Source organism: Trachurus japonicus, chromosome 16, assembly GCF_045865225.1.
Source record: "Trachurus japonicus isolate A0001 chromosome 16, Traja_1.0".
Lineage (NCBI taxonomy): Eukaryota > Metazoa > Chordata > Actinopteri > Carangiformes > Carangidae > Trachurus > Trachurus japonicus.
In genome coordinates this window covers 37,245,680-37,258,570 of record NC_140922.1, presented here as the reverse complement: position 1 = coordinate 37,258,570, position 12,891 = coordinate 37,245,680, and the positions used below count along the sequence as shown (strand labels likewise).

At 47.0% G+C, this 12,891-nt stretch overlaps 1 protein-coding gene and 1 pseudogene across 1 annotated transcript in view; one reads left to right on the top strand and one right to left on the bottom strand.

Moving 5' to 3' along the window:
• Positions 1-12,891, bottom strand: part of gon4lb (gon-4 like b) — a 61,740-nt gene that overhangs the window by 36,141 nt on the left and 12,708 nt on the right. The window contains exons 7-10 of the mRNA XM_085803285.1: positions 6,242-6,412; positions 5,882-6,122; positions 4,182-4,283; positions 1,089-1,129 (exon numbers count right to left, since the gene is read on the bottom strand). Of these exons, the coding sequence (XP_085659411.1) occupies positions 1,089-1,129; positions 4,182-4,283; positions 5,882-6,122; positions 6,242-6,412 (555 nt within the window). The remainder of the gene's footprint in view (positions 1-1,088; positions 1,130-4,181; positions 4,284-5,881; positions 6,123-6,241; positions 6,413-12,891) is intronic.
• On the top strand, positions 1,216-4,074 carry LOC146972883 (uncharacterized; annotated as a pseudogene).

Below are 12,891 nucleotides of genomic sequence, written 5' to 3'. Positions count from 1 at the left end.
CGCGAGCCGCCGCCGCCGCCGTTTGTTTCATTGAGAAGCCACAGTGACATGAATGAAGCAGACAGCTCTCCTCCTCTAACTTCACTCTCTCATCACTTCTCTTCTTCGTCTATGACGGCTGCAGGCAGCTTCGAGGCTCATTACCGCCACCTGGATTCGAGTGAGGACTCGACTTTTTTTTTTTTTTTTTTAATATTCATTCAGACGTATTCGTCGTGTGACTGTGTGCACCGAACCGTGACCCCCGTACCGTGACGGCACGGGACGAATACATATACCGTTACACCCCTAGATTGTATGTTATGTTTTGTTTGGTACTATGTATTGTCTCATTGTCTACGTGTATTCTGTGATGTGTGTTTTGTCTGGTACTATGTATTGTCTCATTGTCTACGTGTATTCTGTGATGTGTGTTTTGTCTGGTACTATGTATTGTCTCATTGTCTACGTGTATTCTATGATGTGTTTTGTGTGGTACTATGTATTGTCTCATTGTCTACGTGTATTCTGTGATGTGTGTTTTGTCTGGTACTATGTATTGTCTCATTGTCTACGTGTATTCTGTGATGTGTGTTTTGTCTGGTACTATGTATTGTCTCATTGTCTACGTGTATTCTGTGATGTGTGTTTTGTCTGGTACTATGTATTGTCTCATTGTCTACGTGTATTCTATGATGTGTTTTGTGTGGTACTATGTATTGTCTCATTGTCTACGTGTATTCTGTGATGTGTGTTTTGTCTGGTACTATGTATTGTCTCATTGTCTACGTGTATTCTGTGATGTGTGTTTTGTTTGGTACTATGTATTGTCTCATTGTCTACGTGTATTCTGTGATGTGTGTTTTGTCTATATATGTATGAATATGTGATACGTAGCTTTAAGTAGCTTCTTGGGTTAGGGCTAACCCCGGCGCTTCACACATCTGCTTCCGTTCTTTTCTGCTCGGTCTACTAATATCATGTGTGTTGTGCAAAATAAAAATACTAATACTAATACTGAAATACCAGACAACAGAGACTGTCGTCATGGAGATGAAGATGGACCCAGACAACAGAGACTGTCGTCATGGAGATGAAGATGGACTCACCGTATCGAAGAGCTCCTCCAGCAGCTCGTTCACCTCCCTCTCTGAAAGAGAAGAAGAGGAGTGAACGAACCAGGACAGATTCAACTGGAGATTTGTTCTGTGTAGCTACGAGCTCGACTGATCCGGACCACAGGCGGACCACAGGCGGACTGACAGGCGGACTGACAGGCGGACTGACAGGCGGACTGACAGGCGTAGTAACAGTCTGACAGGCGGACTGACAGTCGGACTGACAGGCGGACTGACAGGCGGACTGACAGGCGGACTGACAGGCGGACTGACAGGCGGACTGACAGGCGGACTGACAGGCGGACTGACAGGCGGACTGACAGGCGGACTGACAGGCGGACTGACAGGCGGACTGACAGTCAGACTGACAGTCTAACAGTCAGACTGACAGGCGGACTGACAGGCGGACTGACAGTCTAACAGTCAGACTGACAGGCGGACTAACAGTCTAACAGTCAGACTGACAGGCGGACTGACAGGCGGACTGACAGGCGGACTGACAGGCGTAGTAACAGTCTGACTGACAGGTGGACTGACAGGCGGACTGACAGTCTAACAGTCAGACTGACAGGCGGACTAACAGGCGGACTAACAGTCTAACAGTCAGACTGACAGGCGGACTGACAGGCGGACTGACAGGTGGACTAACAGGCGGACTGACAGTCAGACTGACAGGCGGACTGACAGGCGGACTGACAGGAGGACTAACAGGCGGACTGACAGTCAGACTGACAGGCGGACTGACAGGCGGACTGACAGGCGGACTGACAGGCGGACTGACAGGCGGACTGACAGGCGGACTGACAGTCAGACTGACAGGCGGACTGACAGGCGGACTGACAGGCGGACTGACAGGCGGACTGACAGGCGGACTGACAGTCAGACTGACAGTCAGACTGACAGGCGGACTGACAGGCGGACTGACAGGCGGACTGACAGGCGGACTGACAGGCGGACTGACAGGCGGACTGACAGGCGGACTGACAGGCGGACTGACAGGCGGACTGACAGTCTAACAGTCAGACTGACAGGCGGACTGACAGGCGGACTGACAGTCTAACAGTCGGACTGACAGGCGGACTGACAGGCGGACTAACAGTCTAACAGTCAGACTGACAGGCGGACTGACAGGCGGACTGACAGGCGGACTGACAGGCGGACTGACAGGCGGACTGACAGGCGGACTGACAGGCGGACTGACAGGCGGACTGACAGTCAGACTGACAGTCTAACAGTCAGACTGACAGGCGGACTAACAGGCGGACTAACAGTCTAACAGTCAGACTGACAGGCGGACTGACAGGCGGACTGACAGGTGGACTAACAGGCGGACTGACAGTCAGACTGACAGGCGGACTGACAGGCGGACTGACAGGTGGACTAACAGGCGGACTGACAGTCAGACTGACAGGCGGACTGACAGGCGGACTGACAGGCGGACTGACAGGCGGACTGACAGGCGGACTGACAGGCGGACTGACAGTCAGACTGACAGGCGGACTGACAGGCGGACTGACAGTCTAACAGTCAGACTGACAGGTGGACTGACAGGCGGACTGACAGGCGGACCACAGGCGGACTGACAGGCGGACTGACAGTCTAACAGTCAGACTAACAGGCGGACTGACAGTCTAACAGTCAGACTGACAGGTGGACTGACAGGCGGACTGACAGGCGGACCACAGGCGGACTGACAGGCGGACTGACAGTCTAACAGTCAGACTAACAGGCGGACTGACAGTCAGACTGACAGGCGGACTGACAGGCGGACTAACAGGCGGACTGACAGTCAGACTGACAGGCGGACTGACAGGCGGACTGACAGGCGGACTGACAGGCGGACTGACAGGCGGACCACAGGCGGACTGACAGGCGGACTGACAGTCTAACAGTCAGACTGACAGGTGGACTGACAGGCGGACTGACAGGCGGACTGACAGGCGTAGTAACAGTCTGACAGTCGGACTAACAGGTGGACTAACAGACAGACTAACAGGCGGACTAACAGACTAACAGGCGGACTGACAGTCAGACTAACAGGCGGACTAACAGACTAACAGGCGGACTAACAGTCGGACTAACAGACAGACTAACAGGCGGACTAACTGTCAGACTAACAGGCGGACTGACAGTCGGACTAACAGACAGACTAACAGGCGGACTAACTGTCAGACTGACAGGCGGACTAACAGACTAACAGGCGGACTGACAGTCAGACTGACAGGCGGACTAACAGACAGACTAACAGGCGGACTAACTGTCAGACTAACAGGCGGACTGACAGTCGGACTAACAGACAGACTAACAGGCGGACTAACTGTCAGACTAACAGGCGGACTGACAGTCGGACTAACAGACAGACTAACAGGCGGACTAACTGTCAGACTAACAGGCGGACTGACAGTCGGACTAACAGACAGACTAACAGGCGGACTAGCTGTCAGACTGACAGGCGGACTAACAGACTAACAGGCGGACTAACAGACTAACAGGCGGACTAACAGACAGACTAACAGGCGGACTAACAGACTAACAGGCGGACTAACAGACAGACTAACAGGCGGACTAACAGACAGACTGACAGTCGGACTAACTGTCAGACTGACAGGCGGACTAACAGACTAACAGGCGGACTAACAGTCAGACTGACAGGCGGACTAACAGACTAACAGGCGGACTAACAGACTAACAGGCGGACTAACAGTCAGACTGACAGGCGGACTAACAGACTAACAGGCGGACTAACAGTCAGACTGACAGGCGGACTAACAGACTAACAGGCGGACTAACAGTCAGACTAACAGGCGGACTAACAGACTAACAGGCGGACTAACAGACTAACAGGCGGACTGACAGGCGGACTGACAGGCGGACTGACAGGTGGACTAACAGACAGACTAACAGGCAGACTGACAGTCAGACTAACAGTCGGACTGACAGGCGGACTGTCAGACTGACAGGCGGACTAACAGACTGACAGTCAGACTGACAGTCGGACTACTTTTGTGCAGAAGCCCTAGAGTCGTCAGGGAAACCAGAGAACAGAGATCTCCCACAATGCATTGCTCAGCGTGCTCCACCTACTGGTGATCTGGACGGCGCGGTCGGTGCGGTAATCCTCCACGTCCGGCTCGTCCACGTCGTCCAGGAAGTTGTATTCAGGGTCGTCCTCGTCCTCAGCTTCCTCTGAGACAACAAACAAACAGAGTGGTCAACAACAACAACAAACAGTCAGAGTGGTCAACAACAACAACAACAAACAGAGTGGTCAACAACAACAACAAACAGTCAGAGTGGTCAACAACAACAACAACAACAAACAACAACAACAACATTATTATCTTATCCACCACTTTATTTTCCCATGATCCATTGCGTCACACCAAAACAGAAGTGGGTTTTAGTAGCATTCTAGCGAGCGGCTAACTGGTAGCGTTAGCCACCAGTTCTAGCGAGCGGCTAACTGGTAGCGTTAGCCACCGGTTCTAGCGAGCGGCTAACTGGTAGCGTTAGCCACCAGTTCTAGCGAGCGGCTAACTGGTAGCGTTAGCCACCGGTTCTAGCGAGCGGCTAACTGGTAGCGTTAGCCACCGGTTCTAGCGAGCGGCTAACTGGTAGCGTTAGCCACCGGTTCTAGCGAGCGGCTAACTGGTAGCGTTAGCGGCTAACTGGTAGCGTTAGCCACCGGTGTAGGCACCAAATGTGGGGGCTCCGGGCTGCCAAAACCGTTGTGACTAAATCTGATGTTTGTTAAGTCTATAAAACGAATTATTGAACAAACATTACTATTTCTGTGTGCACGTTTTTGTAATTAGTCATGGTTATCGTAGTTGTTAGCTTAGCTGCTGCTGACAGCTAACAGCAGCAGCTAAGCTAACAGCAGGACGTCAGCTGTTAAAACCCTCCCGTTGTGGGACACGACATGAAACTACTCCAGTTAGCTCAGTCATGTTGGAACTAGGATATCCGCTGGAGAAAATATTGTTTTCATGGGCCGTTTATTGAGTTATTGTTTATTGACACTGCTAACGGCTAACAGCTAACGGTTAGCCCAGCTAATCTAAAATGTTTGTTCAACAATTTGTTTTATAGACTTCATAAACATCAGAGTCGTCACAACGGTGATATAGTGACGTGAAAATGTGACATAAAGCTAAAACCTCGTCCGTATTGTTCTCATTAAAATTAGGTGATGATAAATAAAGTCATCACGGCCGATGTCTATCAACCAGTCTATGCTATCAACAATAGAGAGCCGAAGCGGAAGCAGGAAGTAACGGTCACCATGGGTCCTCAATTCGAAAAAAGTCTCCATACAAATGAACGGGAGTCCAAGTTTTATTCCGTGATCCGTTTGAATTGCGCCATGAGAAAAAACTCTGTCCTCTACCTGTTTAAAACATCACGTTTCATGAAGAGAAATCAGCAGTTTGTTGTCACGGCAACAGAAGAATGAATTTAATGTGAAGACGCTCTACGACTACAGATCTGTGTCCCACTAAAAATACGTCTCCAACTGACACGGGAAAGGAAGGGCGCCATGTGGTCGCCATGGTGACGTCACTACGCCACCTGGAGTCTCTATGGTTACAGATTCTTCTGGATTTTATTCTACAATAGTTTTACAACAAACTGCTGGTTTCTCTTCATGAAACGTGATGTTTTAAACAGGAAATAAAACTTGGACTCCCATTCATTCGTATGAAGACCTTTTTCGAATTGAGGACCCATGGTGACCGTTACTTCCTGCTTCCGCTTCGGCTCTCTATCCTGTGACCTCTGACCTTCGCTGTCCGGCGCCATGAGGCCTTGCAGCCAGCGGGTCCAGTGGCGGTCCTCCTCCCGCTGAGAGACAGACAGGTCGTAGGTGTCGTACATGTCGGCCGTGATGTCGGGAGCCAGAAGCTCCGCCTCCAAACGGCCCAGAGGAACGTTCACCAGCCGCAGCTTCGACCGCGTCCGCAACGCCAGGCCGCCTTCAGCATCACCACCGTCATCATCCTCAGCTGTCCGCCTGTCCAGGGCCTGACAGACAGACAGGTGGAGAGACAGACAGGTGAGAGACAGACAGGTGAGAGAGAGACAGGTGGAGTCAGACAGACAGGTAGAGAGACAGACAGACAGACAGACAGACAGACAGGTACCTGGTTGTAGCAGTAGGCGGGGCTAACAGAGTTCAGCTCCTCCTCCACAGCGTTGAGTCTCTCCAGGAAGGAGGAGTCAGGAGGAGCAGAGACCAGCTGCTGATGATGATGATGATGATGAAGATGAGCTCTGAGAGGAGAAGCCAGACTGTCGGCATCGCTGAGGAAGGTCTGCACACACACACACACACACACACACAGACACACAGACACACACACAGGGTTAACACCTGGGTTGTCTCCTAAATCACCAACGCTGCACAACTAAGCATAAAGTCCGCTAGCTTAATGCTAACGTATAATGTAAAATCTCATAGACGGGCTAACAGAAATAAGCATCGCTATCCAGAGTCTGTGGTCAGTTTATAACGCTCCAACTACTGCATTTATCTGGTAGCTACACCGGTCACTACTGCATTTATTTGGTAGCTACACCGGTCACTACTTCATTTATTCGGTAGCTACACCGGTCACTACTTCATTTATTTGGTAGCTACACCGGTCACTACTGCATTTATTTGGTAGCTACACCGGTCACTACTGCATTTATTTGGTAGCTACACCGGTCGCTACTGCATTTATTTGGTAGCTACACCGGTCGCTACTTCATTTATTTGGTAGCTACACCGGTCGCTACTTCATTTATTTGGTAGCTACACCGGTCACTACTTCATTTATTTGGTAGCTACACCGGTCACTACTTCATTTATTTGGTAGCTACACCGGTCACTACTTCATTTATTTGGTAGCTACACCGGTCACTACTTCATTTATTTGGTAGCTACACCGGTCACTACTTCATTTATTTGGTAGCTACACCGGTCACTACTTCATTTATTTGGTAGCTACACCGGTCACTACTTCATTTATCTGGTAGCTACACTACTGCATTTATTCGGTAGCTACACCGGTCACTACTGCATTTATTTGGTAGCTACACCGGTCACTACTGCATTTATTTGGTAGCTACACCGGTCACTACTTCATTTATTTGGTAGCTACACCGGTCACTACTTCATTTATTTGGTAGCTACACCGGTCACTACTTCATTTATTTGGTAGCTACACCGGTCACTACTGCATTTATTTGGTAGCTACACCGGTCACTACTGCATTTATTTGGTAGCTACACCGGTCACTACTGCATTTATTTGGTAGCTACACCGGTCACTACTGCATTTATTTGGTAGCTACACCGGTCACTACTTCATTTATTTGGTAGCTACACCGGTCACTACTTCATTTATTTGGTAGCTACACCGGTCACTACTGCATTTATTTGGTAGCTACACCGGTCACTACTGCATTTATTTGGTAGCTACACCGGTCACTACTGCATTTATTTGGTAGCTACACCGGTCACTACTTCATTTATTTGGTAGCTACACCGGTCACTACTTCATTTATTTGGTAGCTACACCGGTCACTACTGCATTTATTTGGTAGCTACACCGGTCACTACTTCATTTATTTGGTAGCTACACCGGTCACTACTGCATTTATTTGGTAGCTACACCGGTCGCTACTTCATTTATTTGGTAGCTACACCGGTCACTACTGCATTTATTTGGTAGCTACACCGGTCGCTACTTCATTTATTTGGTAGCTACACCGGTCACTACTGCATTTATTTGGTAGCTACACCGGTCACTACTGCATTTCTTTGGTAGCTACACCGGTCACTACTGCATTTATTTGGTAGCTACACCGGTCGCTACTGCATTTATTTGGTAGCTACACCGGTCGCTACTTCATTTATTTGGTAGCTACACCGGTCACTACTTCATTTATTTGGTAGCTACACCGGTCACTACTGCATTTATTTGGTAGCTACACCGGTCGCTACTTCATTTATTTGGTAGCTACACCGGTCACTACTGCATTTATTTGGTAGCTACACCGGTCACTACTTCATTTATTTGGTAGCTACACCGGTCACTACTGCATTTATTTGGTAGCTACACCGGTCACTACTGCATTTATTTGGTAGCTACACCGGTCACTACTTCATTTATTTGGTAGCTACACCGGTCACTACTGCATTTATTTGGTAGCTACACCGGTCACTACTTCATTTATTTGGTAGCTACACCGGTCACTACTTCATTTATTTGGTAGCTACACCGGTCACTACTGCATTTATTTGGTAGCTACACCGGTCGCTACTTCATTTATTTGGTAGCTACACCGGTCACTACTGCATTTATTTGGTAGCTACACCGGTCGCTACTTCATTTATTTGGTAGCTACACCGGTCACTACTGCATTTATTTGGTAGCTACACCGGTCACTACTGCATTTATTTGGTAGCTACACCGGTCACTACTGCATTTATTTGGTAGCTACACCGGTCACTACTTCATTTATTTGGTAGCTACACCGGTCACTACTGCATTTATTTGGTAGCTACACCGGTCGCTACTGCATTTATTTGGTAGCTACACCGGTCACTACTGCATTTATTTGGTAGCTACACCGGTCACTACTTCATTTATTTGGTAGCTACACCGGTCACTACTGCATTTATTTGGTAGCTACACCGGTCACTACTGCATTTATTTGGTAGCTACACCGGTCGCTACTGCATTTATTTGGTAGCTACACCGGTCACTACTGCATTTATTTGGTAGCTACACCGGTCACTACTGCATTTATTTGGTAGCTACACCGGTCACTACTGCATTTATTTGGTAGCTACACCGGTCGCTACTTCATTTATTCGGTAGCTACACCGGTCACTACTTCATTTATTCGGTAGCTACACCGGTCACTACTTCATTTATTCGGTAGCTACACCGGTCACTACTTCATTTATTTGGTAGCTACACCGGTCACTACTTCATTTATTTGGTAGCTACACCGGTCACTACTTCATTTATTTGGTAGCTACACCGGTCACTACTTCATTTATTTGGTAGCTACACCGGTCACTACTTCATTTATCTGGTAGCTACACTACTGCATTTATTCGGTAGCTACACCGGTCACTACTGCATTTATTTGGTAGCTACACCGGTCACTACTGCATTTATTTGGTAGCTACACCGGTCACTACTTCATTTATTTGGTAGCTACACCGGTCGCTACTTCATTTATTTGGTAGCTACACCGGTCACTACTTCATTTATTTGGTAGCTACACCGGTCACTACTTCATTTATTTGGTAGCTACACCGGTCACTACTTCATTTATTTGGTAGCTACACCGGTCACTACTTCATTTATTTGGTAGCTACACCGGTCACTACTTCATTTATTTGGTAGCTACACCGGTCACTACTTCATTTATTTGGTAGCTACACCGGTCACTACTGCATTTATTTGGTAGCTACACCGGTCACTACTTCATTTATTTGGTAGCTACACCGGTCACTACTGCATTTATTTGGTAGCTACACCGGTCACTACTGCATTTATTTGGTAGCTACACCGGTCACTACTTCATTTATTTGGTAGCTACACCGGTCACTACTGCATTTATTTGGTAGCTACACCGGTCACTACTTCATTTATTTGGTAGCTACACCGGTCACTACTTCATTTATTTGGTAGCTACACCGGTCGCTACTTCATTTATTTGGTAGCTACACCGGTCACTACTTCATTTATTTGGTAGCTACACCGGTCACTACTTCATTTATTTGGTAGCTACACCGGTCACTACTTCATTTATTTGGTAGCTACACCGGTCACTACTTCATTTATTTGGTAGCTACACCGGTCACTACTGCATTTATTTGGTAGCTACACCGGTCACTACTTCATTTATTTGGTAGCTACACCGGTCACTACTGCATTTATTTGGTAGCTACACCGGTCACTACTGCATTTATTTGGTAGCTACACCGGTCACTACTTCATTTATTTGGTAGCTACACCGGTCACTACTGCATTTATTTGGTAGCTACACCGGTCACTACTTCATTTATTTGGTAGCTACACCGGTCACTACTTCATTTATTTGGTAGCTACACCGGTCACTACTGCATTTATTTGGTAGCTACACCGGTCGCTACTTCATTTATTTGGTAGCTACACCGGTCACTACTGCATTTATTTGGTAGCTACACCGGTCGCTACTTCATTTATTTGGTAGCTACACCGGTCACTACTGCATTTATTTGGTAGCTACACCGGTCACTACTGCATTTATTTGGTAGCTACACCGGTCACTACTGCATTTATTTGGTAGCTACACCGGTCACTACTTCATTTATTTGGTAGCTACACCGGTCACTACTGCATTTATTTGGTAGCTACACCGGTCGCTACTGCATTTATTTGGTAGCTACACCGGTCACTACTGCATTTATTTGGTAGCTACACCGGTCACTACTTCATTTATTTGGTAGCTACACCGGTCACTACTGCATTTATTTGGTAGCTACACCGGTCACTACTGCATTTATTTGGTAGCTACACCGGTCGCTACTGCATTTATTTGGTAGCTACACCGGTCACTACTGCATTTATTTGGTAGCTACACCGGTCACTACTGCATTTATTTGGTAGCTACACCGGTCACTACTGCATTTATTTGGTAGCTACACCGGTCGCTACTTCATTTATTCGGTAGCTACACCGGTCACTACTTCATTTATTCGGTAGCTACACCGGTCACTACTTCATTTATTCGGTAGCTACACCGGTCACTACTTCATTTATTTGGTAGCTACACCGGTCACTACTTCATTTATTTGGTAGCTACACCGGTCACTACTTCATTTATTTGGTAGCTACACCGGTCACTACTTCATTTATTTGGTAGCTACACCGGTCACTACTTCATTTATTTGGTAGCTACACCGGTCACTACTTCATTTATCTGGTAGCTACACCGGTCACTACTGCATTTATTTGGTAGCTACACCGGTCACTACTTCATTTATTTGGTAGCTACACCGGTCACTACTTCATTTATTTGGTAGCTACACCGGTCACTACTGCATTTATTTGGTAGCTACACCGGTCGCTACTTCATTTATTTGGTAGCTACACCGGTCACTACTGCATTTATTTGGTAGCTACACCGGTCGCTACTTCATTTATTTGGTAGCTACACCGGTCACTACTGCATTTATTTGGTAGCTACACCGGTCACTACTGCATTTATTTGGTAGCTACACCGGTCACTACTGCATTTATTTGGTAGCTACACCGGTCACTACTTCATTTATTTGGTAGCTACACCGGTCACTACTGCATTTATTTGGTAGCTACACCGGTCGCTACTGCATTTATTTGGTAGCTACACCGGTCACTACTGCATTTATTTGGTAGCTACACCGGTCACTACTTCATTTATTTGGTAGCTACACCGGTCACTACTGCATTTATTTGGTAGCTACACCGGTCACTACTGCATTTATTTGGTAGCTACACCGGTCACTACTGCATTTATTTGGTAGCTACACCGGTCGCTACTGCATTTATTTGGTAGCTACACCGGTCACTACTGCATTTATTTGGTAGCTACACCGGTCACTACTGCATTTATTTGGTAGCTACACCGGTCACTACTGCATTTATTTGGTAGCTACACCGGTCGCTACTTCATTTATTCGGTAGCTACACCGGTCACTACTTCATTTATTCGGTAGCTACACCGGTCACTACTTCATTTATTCGGTAGCTACACCGGTCACTACTTCATTTATTTGGTAGCTACACCGGTCACTACTTCATTTATTTGGTAGCTACACCGGTCACTACTTCATTTATTTGGTAGCTACACCGGTCACTACTTCATTTATTTGGTAGCTACACCGGTCACTACTTCATTTATCTGGTAGCTACACTACTGCATTTATTCGGTAGCTACACCGGTCACTACTGCATTTATTTGGTAGCTACACCGGTCACTACTGCATTTATTTGGTAGCTACACCGGTCACTACTTCATTTATTTGGTAGCTACACCGGTCGCTACTTCATTTATTTGGTAGCTACACCGGTCACTACTTCATTTATTTGGTAGCTACACCGGTCACTACTTCATTTATTTGGTAGCTACACCGGTCACTACTTCATTTATTTGGTAGCTACACCGGTCACTACTTCATTTATTTGGTAGCTACACCGGTCACTACTTCATTTATTTGGTAGCTACACCGGTCACTACTTCATTTATTTGGTAGCTACACCGGTCACTACTTCATTTATTTGGTAGCTACACCGGTCACTACTTCATTTATTTGGTAGCTACACCGGTCACTACTGCATTTATTTGGTAGCTACACCGGTCACTACTTCATTTATTTGGTAGCTACACCGGTCACTACTGCATTTATTTGGTAGCTACACCGGTCACTACTGCATTTATTTGGTAGCTACACCGGTCACTACTTCATTTATTTGGTAGCTACACCGGTCACTACTGCATTTATTTGGTAGCTACACCGGTCACTACTTCATTTATTTGGTAGCTACACCGGTCACTACTTCATTTATTTGGTAGCTACACCGGTCACTACTGCATTTATTTGGTAGCTACACCGGTCGCTACTTCATTTATTTGGTAGCTACACCGGTCACTACTTCATTTATTTGGTAGCTACACCGGTCACTACTTCATTTATTTGGTAGCTACACCGGTCACTACTTCATTTATTTGGTAGCTACACCGGTCACTACTTCATTTATTTGGTAGCT